At 47.6% G+C, this 15,556-nt stretch overlaps 1 protein-coding gene across 1 annotated transcript; it reads left to right on the top strand.

The window, feature by feature from the left end:
• The first annotated feature begins 3,050 nt into the window (after positions 1-3,050).
• Positions 3,051-3,861, top strand: LOC123185108 (uncharacterized). Its single transcript, XM_044597103.1, has one exon. It carries the CDS (start codon positions 3,224-3,226, stop codon positions 3,641-3,643), a length of 420 nt encoding a protein of 139 aa, XP_044453038.1. The 5' UTR covers positions 3,051-3,223; the 3' UTR covers positions 3,644-3,861.
• The last annotated feature ends 11,695 nt before the right edge of the window (positions 3,862-15,556 follow it).

Here is a 15,556-nt window from a genome sequence, read left to right on the forward strand (position 1 = left end):
ATAATATGATAAGAATAGATCCGGGGGCCATAGTTTTCACTAGAGGCTTCTCTCTTGAAAGAACGCATACGGTGGGTAAACAAATTACTGTTGAGCAATTGATAGAAAAGCGCAAAGTTATGACGATATCTAAGACAATGATCATGAATATAGGCATCACGTCCGTGAGAAGTAGAACGACTCCTGCCTGCATCTACTATTATTACTCCATACATCGACCGCTATCTAGCATGCATCTAGTGTATCAAGTTAACAAGAACGGAGTAATGCCTTAAGCAAGATGACATGATGTAGAGGGATAGATCCAATTAATATGAAATAAACCCCACCTTTTTATCCTTAATGGAAACAATACAAATACGTGTCTCGCTACCGCTTCTGTCACTAGGTGAGGGCACCACAAGATTGAACCCATTACAAAGCACCTCTCCCATTGAAAGAAAAATCAATCTAGTTGGCCAAACCAAATCAATAGATCGGAGAGAAATACAACACTATCTTAATCATGCATAAAAGAGTTCAGAGAAGACTCAAATAATATTCATAGATAATCTGATCATAAATCCATAATTCATCGGATCTCAACAAACGTGCCGCAAAAGAAGATTACATCGAATAGAACTCCAAGAACATCAAGGAGAACATTGTATTGAAGATCAAAGAGAGAAGAAGCCATCTAGATACTAGCTATGGACCCGTAGGTCTGTGGTAAACTACTCACACATCATCGGAAGGGCGGCAAGGTTGGTGTAGAGGCCCTCCGTGATCGAATCCCCCTCCGGCAGAGTTCCAGAAAAGTCCCCAAGATGGGATCTCATGAGAACAGAAGTTTGCGGCGGTGGAAAATTATTTTTGGTGTGCCCTCTAGTATACGGGGAATATTTGAGTATTTATAGAGCCGAGATTAGGGTTAGAGGAGCCACGGGGGGGGGGGGGGACAAGCTCATAGGGCGCACGTGGTGAGCTTGTGGCTCACCAGTGGACCGTCTGGCCTCCTCCCGAAGCTTCCTAGATGTCTTCTGGCCCAAGAAAAATCATCAAAAAGTATCGTTCCATTTGGACTCGGTTTGGTATTGATTTTCTATAGAAGACAAAAACAAAGAAAAAACAACTGTCACTGGGCATTAAGTTAATAGGTTTGTCCAAAAATGATATAAATAGCATAGTAATGCATATAAAACATTCAAGATGGATAATATAATGCATGGAACGATAAAAAATATAAATACGTTGGAGACGTATCAGACACGCAGGCCAACGGGGCGATGAGATCCCGAATTATAGGATCGTGCTACGTACTACTATGTTACAGTGGTAAGTACAATGTACATATGTTAACACTGAGGCCCTCTAGGTGGCGCCGCTTAAATAACCGGCCTGGCTCGTCGGCGACCATCCCCAGCCCCAACTCCTATCTTCTTCCTCCTCATGCATATAGACGGGCCACCCGAACACCTACTCCATCTCGCATCCTCCCTATTCTGTCTCCCCCGCTCCCACTCGTGGGTTACTCCTATGTTTTCTCTTCCGCCCTCTTCCTCCATAGCTAGAGGCCACGATGCACTGCACTCATGGCTGCCATCCGAGCTAATTCCACGCCCGCGGCCCAGCTGGCCGACGACTGCATGGGGGTCAACGCGGGCGAGCATCTTCTCCTGAGACGAACTCGAGGCGGCCATGGCCGATCTTGTGCGGCGTGGGGAAACGAAAGTCGATGGCGGCATCTCCTCGGCATGGACGCGACTGACAGCGGGCAGATGGAGGCGGGCTCCCTCCTCCCACGCAAGCATGGCGTCCGCCTTGTCGTCCGTAGCCATCTCCGTCGCCGGGCACGTGGGGTGTCGATGGCAACAGGGAACCTCAGCAGCGGGAATTGACCTGGCAGGGAGCGGGCCGGGGGGGGGGGGGGCTCCTGGGCGGCGACGACTGAGAGGGTCACGCGGTGGGAGACATCGGTGGCACAAGGAGGTCACGTCGCATCGTCCACATTGGGGAAGAAGGGTTGGGTCCGGCATCTCTTTCTTTTTCTAGATCTTTTTTTAATGTCTTTTTTAAATCTTTAACAAATTGTTTTTTCCACCTATGGACGGCAGTGATGGATAATTATTTGTCATTTTATTAAGGGAAAGTAACGGTGAACCGAAGTAATCCGTGCTTTATTAGTAGATCGGTATAGATATAGAATAGATTGAGAATTGACAAGAAAATAAAAGAAAAAGAATGCGTAGATGGCTCAGTTCAGCCCACACAATATAAAGAAAAATATGTGCGAACCAACCTGTTGTTGGATGGTTAAAGAAACTGTGGTATCCCCAACCCATCAGGATTCAAATCCTGGTGCTCGTATTTATTCCTAGATTTATTTCAGGATTTTCGGCGATGCGCATTCAGTGGGAGGAGACGTTCCCGTCGACGACGAAGCGTCTACGATGACTTCGTAAATCTCAAGATGATATGCTGGTTCAGTCTTTTGGAGGTGCTCATAGAGATAGGGTGTGCGCGTGTGTGTTCATAGGGATGACTGTATGCACGTGTATATGAGCGCTTGTGTCTGTACTGATGTTAAAAAAATATTATGTGTAGCAGTGCGGCTCGGCACAAGTGGAAATACTTGAGTGTAGAATATATTATTCTACGCTCTTAGTGGAACGATGAGACAGACAGGATGCTCAAATCTGAAATCTCGAAAAGCATCCCGGCCGGTAACACAACAGAGCTACTACAAAAATATCCGTTTCGGAAACAAAAAACGGAGCTACAAAATTGAACGCCGCTACCGCTAGTTGCACCCAGCTGTGTGGTGTGGAACTTTCTCCACGAGGGAACCGCGGATTCACACCTCGAAAACGGGACAGCAGACATGACCAGTCGACCGATCGAGTCAGCTCGCACTGCCACGCAAAAAAGAAAAGCATTCACTGCCACGCATACGTGTACGTTTACGTGTGTAGAAGAAGGAAGAAACCCCTCCCCGAAGAAAGCCTCTGACCGCGTTTCCGCCGGGGCCGCCTACGACCGTGACACGAACCAACAACCAGCCAACCGAGAGAGAGCCCACGAGAAGTGGTCCAGGTCAAAGCGGGCACGAACGCGAGCTGAAAAGTCCTCGCCGGGTGCAGCTCATCGTGCGCTTGCATAGCCCATGCGTATAAGAGCCGGCTCTGCGACGGGATGAGGACGAGGAGGAGAAGAGAACGAGAACAGCAGCGGACGGACACGTGCGATGAGTAGCACCAGAACTTTCTCGCCGGCGGTGGTGGCGGCAGCGCAGCAGCATGTCCGCGCGCCGCGCGGTGGGCTGCCGCGGCCGAGGCGACCCACCAGGCAGGCGGCCGGCTCGCCGGGCCAACGGTCCGCGGGTGGCGGCGGCGACGCCGCGTGGGGGCAAGCGGGGCGCAGCTGGTGGGGCGCTGGAGGTGGATTGCCAGCGGCCGCGTCGTCGAGGCGGCAGCCGTGCAGGGCTGGCGCTGGCCGGGCGCCGGCGGGGAACCGGGAGCTGGTGCGGCGGGCGCTTTCGCCGCCGGCCACGGGCGCGCGCGGCGCGGCGCTGAGGAGGTGGAGCTTCCGGCCCATGCCGAGCCGGCTGCGCAACGGGTCGTGCTTGACCTCGACGGCGGCCCCTGCATCCCCACGGCCATCGTGACTTTTGCTTAGCGTGAGGTCGTCGCAGGCTTACAGCTGGGCTCTGTAACGGGCTTGGTGTAGGCTAGGCACTGTACATTCCCGTGTCTGTTGCGTTTTCTGGTGTTGAGGTTTTATTAATTTTTATAAATCCGGTGTCTTTTTTTCTCTACGCACGAGTGTGCATATCATATTTTATAGAAAGATAGGGGCATAGAACCCAGTCCACCGTTGATGTTAGAGAGAGTGAAACACTACAACATTGACATCACTTACAATCCACAGCTCCATCCTCAATATAAAAAAAAGATCACTCGCTACTCGCCCCACCCTGACAACAACTCAAACAGGCTACCCAATTCGCCCTTCAACAGGTTCGCCTGCTGCCAAGCTCTGCCCTCAATGACGACTCGCGTGACCATCATTTCTAGGGACGGAGAAGCACCATCAAAGATAATCGTATTTCTATGCTTCTAAAGCTCCCATAGCACGAGCGTGAAGAAAGCCTTCAGTTCCTTTGGTTTGCGCACTCCTGTCGTTTTTGCAACGCACCAACCCTTGCGGGTATCTTGGGTCGTAGGTGAACACTCATGTTTGCCTAAGGCCAAACATAGTGTTCTCCACACCGTTCTTGCGAACACACAAGTCAACAGAATGTGATTGATAGTTTCCTTCTCCTGATCGCAGAAAGGTGTAACACCCCGGATATGACTTACCCAATTTGTAATCCAACTCTTGTCGTTTCCGGCCTTAAGTTATTTTATTTTCTCGGGTTCGGGTCTTTGTCTCCGTGTGTTGTTATCATTGTCATGCATCTCATATCATGTCATCATGTGCATTACATTTGCATACGTGTTCATCTCATGCATTCGAACATTTTTCCCGTTGTCCGTTTTGCATTCTGGCGCTTCGTTCTTCTCCGGTGGTCATTTCTACCTTTCTTTCGAGTGTGGGGATTAAACATTTTCGGATTGGACCGAGACTTGCCAAGCGGCCTTGATTTACTACCGGTAGACCGCCTGTCAAGTTTCGTACCATTTGGACTTCGTTTGATACTCCAACGGTTAACCGAGGGACCGAAAGGGCCTCGTGTGTTGCAGCCCAACACCCTTCCAATTTGGCCCAAAACCCACCTAAACCTTTTCCATCATCTAGAGCGTTCCATCACGATAGCGTGGCCAAAAACCGCACCTCATTTGAACTCTCCTAGCTCCCTCTATGGCTATAAATAGAACCCCCCCAAAATCCGGATCTCCTTCTCCCCCGAAACCCTAAAATCGCCACGCCGCCGACAGACATGTCCGCCGCCTAAATCAGACACATCGTCGCCGCCGCCCGCAGCCAACCGGGGGCCACCACGTGGCGCGCCGCCATGCCGGCCCGCCGCGAGCCCCCGCGGCCCAGAGGAGCCGCCACCGCCCGCGCCCTTCTCCTCCCCGACGCCCCTCGCCGCGCCGCCGCCTCCACCCATCTCCGGCGCCGACCCGCGCCGGCTACCACCTCGTCGCCGGGCCACCTCAGCCACTGCTCCGGCGACCTCGCCTGCCGGTGCCGCGAGACGCCGCGCCGCCACCTCGCCTCTTGCCGGCGCCGCCACCTCCGGCGTCTACAGCTCCGGCGAGCTCAGATCCGCCGCCACCTCGGTTTCCGTGCAAAACCCTAGATCTGTTTTCAGAGGGTATATTTTTTTCCTAAGTCCCCGTTTTCCCAGATCCATATGTTTCTGTTCATGGCATCATAACTCCTCATCCGTAACTCCGTTTTGGGCATATAGCATATCAAAATGTTCGTCTCAGAGAGTACATCATTTCATTCCATTGCATCATTTTCATTTGAGTTCATCTTTTTGCCCGAAATGCTGTTGCAAGAGTGCTACTTGAGATAATTGTCAGATCTGCTGCTCCATTTAGATATTTGTCATTTTTGCCATGATTATTGTGTGCATGATATGCCCGGGTGCTCTACATATGTTTTGTTAAGGGTTTTGCCATATTTCCAGAGGTGCAACCCATGTATTTTTGTGATGGGTGTGGTGACTAGTACAAGCTTGCAAAGTGAGGCACTTGGTAATTCTGTTTTCAGGGACTTAACATTCCCACTAAGTCCTTGACCTGTTTATCTTATGTTGCCATATGTTCATGTTGTTTCCTAGTGATCTGTGCCTCTTTTGAGGATGATCAGTAAGGGTGTTTTATTAATCTTGTAGTGCTCTATCCATCCATGTCTTTGTTTGCAATTATGGAGCACCCTAGCTTGAGTCAATCGAGCTCTACTTTTGCTACTTCGTGATTCCGGGCAGATTGTCTACTTGTTAGCAATTTTGCCGATGATGTTGTAGTTGATTCGTGCATGCTATGCTATTGTTCTTGCCATGCCTAGCTTGCACTTTGTGTGTTCTTGATAGATGTATGCTTAGCTTTTCATGACTTGCTCCTTAGTGAGTGCATCGAGCTCGTAAACATGCCTACTTGAGATATGTTTCAGCATGTGCCAGTTTTCACTAAGTCTGAAAACTGATTATGCTTTTGTTATGTTCACATGCTTGCTAATATGTTTTCTGATCCCTTTTGGCTCAAGGTCACTAAGGGACTTTTGTTAAGATTTTTGAGTAGCTCCATGCCATGTTTTACTTTGCCATGTTCAGGTCCTGTAGCATGTAGTTTTGTTGCTCCAAAGAGTGCTACCTGATCTGAGATTTCAGACAAGTGTTAATTTCACTAAGTCTGAAATCTGTTTACCATATGCATTTTTGCCATGCTTGTTTGAACCTGTTAATGGATGATTTGGCTGTAGCCCAGTGCTAGACTTTTGTTAAGCATCTTGAATGCATCCCTGCCATGTATTTTGTTGTCATGTTTGAGTGCTGTAGCATGTTCATCTCATTGCATTTAGATGGCTACTTGCTGTAAATCGCAGACCGTGGTCATATTTGAATCGCTTGCCATTTCCAAACCGTAACTCCGATTCCGGCGTTCTTTATATCGTTTTCAAGCGATTTCATATCATCTTTCCAGTGGCACACTTGGATTTCCAAGTTGAGGCCAGGTTCATGCATCCCTTGTCAAATCTTGCATATGCATCCCGCATTACATCCCGCATAACATACCATCTTTGCATCATATTGTTTGAGCTTTGCACGTGGTTGGTTGTGTTCCATTTGTTTGTTTGTCTTGTTTGGGTAGAGCCAGGAGACGAGTTCGCTAACGAGGAGCCCGTTGAGTTTGCTTTCGAGGATCCAGTCAACTCTGACAACTTTGCAGGCAAGATGATCATACCCTCGAAATCACTACTATCTTTGCTATGCTAGATGCTCGCTCTTTTGCTATGCCAATGCTACAATGCCTACCACTTGCTTTCAAGCCTCCCAAATTGCCATGTCAAACCTCTAACCCATCATGTCCTAGCAAATCGTTGATTGGCTATGTTACCGCTTTGCTCAGCCCCTCTTATAGCATTGCTAGTTGCAGGTGAAGATTGGAGACCGTTCCTTGTTGGAACAATATTTACTTGTTGGGATATCATTATATTGCCATGTTATCTTAATGCATCTATATACTTGGTAAAGGGTGGAAGGCTCGACCTCTCGCCTAGTGTTTTGTTCCACTCTTGCCGCCCTAGTTTCCGCCATATCGGTGTTATGTTCCCGGAATTTGCGTTCCTTACGCGGTTGGGTTATAATGGGAACCCCTTGATAGTTCGCCTTGATTAAAGCTTTTTCAGCAATGCCCAACCTTGGTTTTACCATTTGCCACCTAGCCTCTTTTCCCTTGGGTTTCCGGAGCCCGAGGGTCATCTTATTTTAACCCCCCCCGGGCCAGTGCTCCTCTGAGTGTTGGTCCACCTGTCAGCTGCCGATGGCCACCAGGGGCAACTCTGGGCTGGCCTACCCGTACCTAAGACAATCTGAGTGTGCCCTGAGAAAGAGATATGTGCAGCTCCTATCGGGATTTGTCGGCACATTCGGGCGGTGTTGCTGGTCTTGTTTTAACCTGTCGAAGTGTCTTGAAGAACGGAGGTACCGAGTCTGATCGGAATGTCTTGGGAGGAGGTCTATTCCTTCGTTGACCGTGAGAGCTTGTCATGGGCTAAGTTGGGACTCCCATGCAGGGATTTGAACTTTCGAAAGCCGTGCATGCGGTTATGGGAAGATGGGAATTTGTTAATGTCTGGTTGTAGATAACTTGAACCTTAACTTAATTAAAATGAATCAACATTGTGAGTTATCGTGATGGTCTCTTCTCGGCGGAGTCCGAAAAGTGGACACGGTGTTGGAGTAATGCTTGCGCAGGTTGTTCTTTAGATTCTCGCTCGCGCTTTGCCTCCTCTTCTTGCTCTCTTTTGCGAACAGGTTAGCCACCACATATGCCAGTCGCTTGCCGCAGCTCCACATATTTTCACCTTACCTTACCTATTGAGCTTAAATAGTCTTGATCGCGAGGGTGCGAGATTGCTGAGTCCCTGTGGCTCATAGATTACTATTACACCAGATGCAGGGCCTGATGATTCCGCTCCAGGTGACGCGCTCGAGCTCAAGTGGGAGTTCGACGAGGACTCTCAGCGATACTATGTTTCTTTTCCTGACGATCAGTAGTGGTGCCTAGTTGGGGTGATCGGGACCGTGTCGCATGTTGGGTTATCTTTTATTTTGGCGCCGTAGTCGGGCCATGAGTGTTTGGATGATGTAATGTTATTTATGTACCTTGATTGACATGGCGAGTGTAAGCCAACTATGTTATCTCCCCTTTTATTATCTATATTACATGGGATGTTGTGAAGATTGCCTAACTTGCGACATATGCCTTCAATGCGATTATGCCTCTAAGTCGTGCCTCGACACGTGGGAGATATAGTCGCATCGAGGGTGTTACAAGTTGGTATCAGAGCCTTCCCCGACCTTAGGAGCCCCCACTGATTGATCGTTCTTAGCAGCCGAGTTGTGTCTAGAAAAATGTTTTGAGTCATTTAGGAATTATATATCGGAGAGTTTAGGAATTCTTTTTACATCCCAGTCTCCTCATCGCTCTGGTAAGGCATCCTGACGTAGAGTTTTGACTCTTCTCTTCTCAAATTTCACTAAAACAATTTTTAGGATCACGCGGGTATCTTGGAATCGTTCCGATGGTTTTATGACAAGAACATTGTCTTGGTGCCTCCTGTCAGGGGTTTTGTGGAAGTGTCCCGGGGAGTTGAGCTCTGAGGTGTTGTCGTCATGATTTTATCGTTGCAGTTCTGGAATACCTGAGTTTAGTACGCTGACATCGAAAATCTCTTTTATGCATTTTGTTGGTGAGATAACCTCGACGCCACCCGGTACTGAGGCGGGAGTTCGGGAGTATCGCCATAACTTGTATAACGGATGCTTTTCGAAGGTTGAGGTAGATGGTTTCCGAAGTTTTTCTTGGTTATGTGTTGAAGGATGGATACAGCTGGATGTAGGATTTGCTAGATTTGGGTGAGATACTATGCTTCCCCTGTATCCCCAACACCTGATTGCATAACCGAAAAGGTTCGGGAGTTTCATAGGTGGGATCGTAGCTCTAGTTCCTCTTCCACGGATATTTGGTTTGAGATTGGGATTTCTTACCGAGTATTCGTTCTTGATCCGTACCTTGTTGATTTATTTCTCTACCTAATTCTACGTGGCTTCTCAATTTATGGATATGTGACCATTTCAAGAGGAATGCATTCGTTCATTTTGTTCGGATGTGAAGACTTTATGTTGCAATTTTCATTCTGTTGGATTCAGCTTCATTTTATCTGTCTATGTGCTAACGGTGGTCAGCCTCTTCAGGATGGCTCCCGCTAAGAGCACCAATCAGAATCAGAATCAAGATCCGCCACCACCTCCACCTCCTCCGAAGGCATGGCAAGCTGTGATGGCCGCAACCAATGCAAACACACAGTTGATCATGCAAATTCTTCAAGAGTGCAATCAAGCGAATCAAGGCAACCAAGGGAACCAAGGCAACAATCAGAATCACTTTGCTACACTCAACCAGTTCCTTGCTAATGGGCCAAAGACTTTCAGCAATTGTGTTGAGGCAACCGATGCTGACGATTGGCTCGTGGATCTGTGCAAGCATTTCGAGTGCAGTAACGTCAGGCCTGAGGACTTTGTCAAGTTCGCTTCCTTCCAACTCAAAGATCAAGCTGCAGAATGGTTCCAGCAGTACAAGGATTCCAGAGGTGGACGTGTGATTACCTGGGATGAATTCCGCCAAGATTTCCGAGCTCACCATATTCCCCAGAGTGTGGTTGAAAGTAAGCGTGAGGAATTCTGCAACCTGAAGCAAGGCTCTTTGTCTGTCTATGACTACAACAAGTTGTTCCAGAAGCTCGCCCGTTTTGCCAAGCAGGACGTTCCTGATGAGAAGAGCATGATATACTAGTTCAGGGGTGGTCTCAGAGAAGAAATCCAGCTAGCTCTTGTTCTCTTTGAGCCCTTGAGGTACGATGAGTTATACAACATGGCACTGAAGCAAGAGGCCACTCAACTGAGGTGTGATGCTTCCAAGAAGCGAGTCAGAGATGCTACTCCTTCTTCCTCTACTCAAGTGGCCAAGCAGCAGAAGTTTTGGCTTCCTCCTCCTCCGTTCCGTCAGCCGTATCAGAAGAGCAAAGGTGGCAGTGGTTCTTCCCACCCACCCAACCCTGGCTTTCAGAACAAGACTTCGTCTCAAGCTCCAAGATCGAGTGCTCCGTACCACCGTCCGCTTTCAGAGGTCACGTGCAATAAGTGCCAACAGAAGGGTCACTATGCCAACAAGTGCTTCAACCAGAGGCATCTTCCTCCTCCTCCTGTCAGATCGGCAAGTACAGCTGTGGTCAAGCATAACCCCGAGCACGCCAAGGTCAACTTGATGAACGCAGCGCAGGCAGAGGACTCGTCAGATGTCATCATGGGTAACCTTCCTGTTAATGATATTCCTGCAAAAGTTCTTTTTGACATGGGTGCATCGCATTGTTTCATCTCGAGACCATTTTCATCTAAGCATGGGTTGGCTTTGCAAATTTTGCCTAGTCCATTAGCAGTTGGCTCTCCCGGTAGGTGCATGCATGCTAACTCCATTGCTCCGGATGTTACTATCACCTTGGGTGACTACAAGTTTCTGGCTTCTCCAACGGTTCTTGGTGACTCGGATATTGATCTTATTCTCGGGATGGATTGGATGTCTAAGCACAAGGCACATCTTGATTGTGCAGCCAGGCAGATTTAATTGACTCATTCGTCTGAGGATGTAATTGTCTTTGCCGCTCGGGATAATACTATCTGTCTGTTTTCTCTCAATGAGAAGGGTGAACTGGATGCCATCTCGCAAATTCCAGTTGTTTGCGAATATCAAGATGTCTTTCCAGAAGAGCTTCGAGGAATGCCTCAGCACCGGCCAGTTGAATTCGTTATTGATCTTGAGCCTGGTACGGAACCTGTGTGCAAGCGTCCTTACAAACTCGGACCTGAAGAGTTGAAGGAGCTGAAGAAGCAACTCGATATTCAAGAAAGAATCGGTCTCATCCGGCCTAGTTCTTCTCCGTGGGGTTGTGGTGTTCTTTTTGTGAAGAAGAAGGATGGAACGGACCGACTTTGTGTTGATTACCGTCCATTGAACAAGAAGACCATCAAGAACAAATACCCACTTCCCAACATCAAGGAGCTGTTCGAACAACTCAAAGGTGCCCAAGTATTCTCCAAGCTTGATCTTCGTATGGGTTATCATCAGATTCGAATCTATGAGCAAGATATTCCCAAGAGGGCTTTCAGGACAAGCTATGGTTCATATGAATACACTGTCATGTCTTTTGGTCTCGTCAACGCTCCTCCGACGTTCTCTCGCATGATGAACTTCATCTTCAACGCCTACACCAATGACTTCGTTTTGGTCTATCTCGACGACATTCTGGTTTTCTCGAAGAACAAGGAAGATCATGCCAAGCACTTGCGTTTGGTGCTCGATAAGCTCAGGGAACACCAGTTCTACGCCAAGTTCTCCAAGTGCGAATTTTGGCTCGATGAGGTTCTTTATCTTGGTCATATCATCTCTGCCAAGGGCATTGCGGTGAATCCTGGGAAGGTGTCTGCAATTGTGATTGGGAACCTCCTCAGAACGTGAAGCAACTCCGTAGCTTCCTCGGTCTCGCAAGCTACAGTCGAAGATTTGTTGAAAACTTTTCTAAGATCGCGAAGCCTCTCTCAAATCTTCTCCAGAAGCACGTCAAGTACGTTTGGTCTCCGGAGTGTGACATTGCTTTCAACACTTTGAAAGAGAAATTGATCACTACTCCAGTTCTGACTCCGCCTGATGAATCCAAGCCGTACGAGGTCTTTTGTGATGCCTCTCTCCAAGGTCTTGGCGCAGTGTTGATGCAAGAGAAGAAATTTGTGGCTTATACCTCTCGCCAGTTGAAGCCCAATGAGAAGAACTACCCCACTCATGATCTCAAGTTGGCGGCAGTTGTGCATGCTCTTTTGACTTGGAGACATCTCTTATTGGGAAGAAAAGTGGACATTTTCACTGATCACAAGAGTCTCAAGTACATCTTCACTCAGCCTAATCTCAACCTCAGGTAAACTCGATGGGTCGAAATGATTCAAGAGTATAATCCGAGTATCGAGTATACTCCAGGCAAGGCCAATGTGATTGCTGACGCATTGAGCAGGAAGGCTTACTGCAACAGTCTGATTCTCAAGTCTTATCAACCCGAGCTTTGTGAAGCTTTCCGCAAACTTAATCTGCAAGTTGTTCCCCAAGGTTTCCTCGCCTACCTTCAAGTCTCTCCTACCTTGGAAGACCAGATTCACCAAGCCCAGCTTCTTGATGCTATGGTGAAAAAGGTGAAGATTGGGATTGCCAAGAGTCAACCCAAGTACAAGTGCTACCGCCTTGATGACAAGGATACTCTCTTCTTCGAGCATCGTATTGTCGTGCCCAAAGGTGAACTTCGTAAAGTGATCATGAACGAGCCTCACAATTCTCTCCTCTCCATCCACCCTGGGAGCACGAAGATGTATCAGGACCTCAAGCAAGCTTATTGGTGGACTCGAATGAAGCGCGAGATTGCTCAGTTCGTGAATGAATGTGATGTCTGCAGAAGAGTGAAGGCAGAACATAAAAGGCCAGCGGTTCTCCTCCAACCTCTTGCCATTCCAGAATGGAAGTTTGACCACATTGAGATGGACTTCGTGACTGAGTTTCCAAAGTCCAAGCGTGGCAATGATGCTATATTCGTTGTCATCGACAAACTCACTAAAGTGGCTCACTTTCTGCCTATCAAAGAGTCGATCACTGCAGCTCAATTGGAGGAACTCTATACCTCACGCATTGTCTCTCTGCATGGTATTCCTCAAGTGATCTCTTCAGACCGTGGTAGCATCTTTACCTCCAAGTTTTGGGATTCTTTTCAGAAGGCCATGGGCACCAACATCCGCTTCAGCACAGCTTTCCATCCTCAAACTAGCGGTCAAGTCGAGCGTGTCAACCAGATTCTGGAAGATATGCTCAGGGCTTGTGTGATCTCCTTCAGCATGAAGTGGGAGGATTGTCTTCGTTATGCTGAATTCTCCTACAACAACAGTTTTCAAGCAAGTTCGGGCAAGGCCCCATTTGAAATTCTGTATGGCAGGAAGTGCCGTACCCCTCTCAACTGGTCTGAAACCGGTGAATGTCAGCTTTTGGGAAATGACTTAATCACAGAGGCAGAGGAAATGTGCAAAGTCATTCGTGATAACCTCAAAGTAGCCCAATCCCGCCAGAAGAGCTACTATGATAGTAAGTGAAAGTGTGTTATATCGAATAGAGGGGGGGTGAATAGGCGATTTTTATGAGAGTCTTCAAAACGTGGAAGTTATGAAGACAAACGATAGAAATAAACCTATTACCATGCAGCGAAAGGTAGACTACACTAGGCAAGCCATAGTCAAGTATTCAATAGAGTGAAAGCACAATGACTTAATAGCAGCTAGGTAGTAAGGATCAGGTAGGAAGATATTATGAAGCCAAACAGAACACGCAGTCACTCAGTGAAGACAAAAGATAATGCAATCATACAATGACTTCACAAGGAGTAACAGTAAGTAAAGGGAAGGGAAGATGAAACCATTGACACGCTGAAGACAATGATTTGTTGGACCAGTTCCAGTTGCTGTGACAACTGTACGTCTGGTTAGGGCGGCTAGGTATTTAAACCTTAGGACACACAGTCCCGGACACCCAGTCCTGAACATGCAGCTCAGGACACCCAGTCCTCACTGTATTCCCCTTGAGCTAAGGTCACACAGACCTCGCCCAATCACTCTGGTAAGTCTTCAAGGTAGACTCCCAAACCTTCATAGACTTCGTTCACCGGCAATCCACAATGTCTCTTGGATGCTCAGAACGCGACGCCTAACCGGCTGGAGGATGCACAGTCCTCAAGTGTAATAAGTCTTCAGATCACACAGACAAGAAGACTTAAGTGATGCCCAATTCTCTTTGGCTCTGGGTGGTTAGGGCTTTATCCTCGCAAGGAATTCTCTCTCAAAGGCTTCGAGGTGGGTTGCTCTCAAACGAAAAAAGCGGTACTCTCAATCTGAGCAGCCAACCATTTATGGTTGTAGGGGGTGGGCTATTTATAGCCACTAGGCAACCCGACCTGATTTTTCCGAAATGACCCTGGGTCACTAAGAAACTAACACGTGTTCCAACGGTCAGACTTCAAACTCACACGGCAACTTTACTTGGGCTACAAGCAAAGCTGACTTGTCCGACTCTGGACAAGATTCGCTCTCATAGTCTTCACTCAAAGACATAGGTTTTGGTTTAGGCATCACTTCAGTCATTCTGACTGGTTCTCTTGGACCCCACTTAACAGTACGGTGGTTCCTATGACTCAACACAAAAGAAAAAGAACTACGAAAGATCTAAGTCTTCGAGCTCCATAGGCTTCATGTGGTGTCTTCTCTTGTCATAGTCTTCAATGTGAATATCTTCATATACCACCTTTGACTTCAATGTCTTCATACATTTTTAGGGGTCATCTCTGGTAGGAAAACCGAATCAATAAGGGACTTCTACCTGTGTTATCCTGCAATTCTCACAAACACATTAGTCCCTCAACTAGGTTTGTCGTCAATACTCCAAAACCAACTAGGGGTGGCACTAGATGCACTTACAATCTCCCCCTTTTTGGTGATTGATGACAAACTAGTTGAAGTTTTCAACGGGGAATATAATCTGTGAAATTGTAAAGGATAAGGAGTTGTCTTCATAAGTTGCAAGGGCTCCCCTTGAAGATGTGCATAGAGGTAATTTGCTTTTGGAATGCAAATGCACTTGGCAGGTTGTACTTGTTGAGATCCACTTCAACTTATGATGACAATCCACTATGCATGTGAAATTATATGAAGATAATGACATGCATAATGGAAAATGGACGTCTGCAGAATGATCTAAGTGCGGAATTTTATCGTTGCACATGCGGAATTTATCTTTGCAAAACAAAGTGGCAGAAAAGTAGCAGACGACCATCGAGTTTAAGTGTTACAACTCAAAGAACCAAATGTAGCAAAACGAGAGTTGTAAGCATGAAGCAAAATATAAAGCACCCGCCCATATGGACCCGCTTGAAGACTATCAACCTCATATGCTTCCCCCCTTTTGTCAGTAAGGACCAAAAAGGTTTGAAGACATAGAGCATCTACTCGTTCCCATGCGGAGTAGGTGAAGTAGCTGGGTCGTTGGTGGTGTTTGGCGGTGCTGAAGAGCTTGGAGCAGAGTTGACGCGTGCTGAAGGAGGTGGTGGTGAAGTAGCATCATCTTCATCCTCGATAACTCTGGCAGTCACTGTTGCAACAGATGAAGAGAACTCAGAGTCTTCAAGGGGTGGAGTTCCTAGCAGCACAACTCTTCGAGGAGGTGTGGAGTCAAACTTGAATCGCTCAGTGAAGCCATCCTCTTGAAGA

This window comes from Triticum aestivum, chromosome 2A, assembly GCF_018294505.1.
Source record: "Triticum aestivum cultivar Chinese Spring chromosome 2A, IWGSC CS RefSeq v2.1, whole genome shotgun sequence".
In the NCBI taxonomy this organism is placed as follows: Eukaryota; Viridiplantae; Streptophyta; class Magnoliopsida; order Poales; family Poaceae; genus Triticum; species Triticum aestivum.

Bases quoted from the DNA above. Each gene is read 5' to 3' on its own strand.
- LOC123185108 (XM_044597103.1), top strand. From the start codon at position 3,224: ATGAGTAGCACCAGAACTTTCTCGCCGGCGGTGGTGGCGGCAGCGCAG.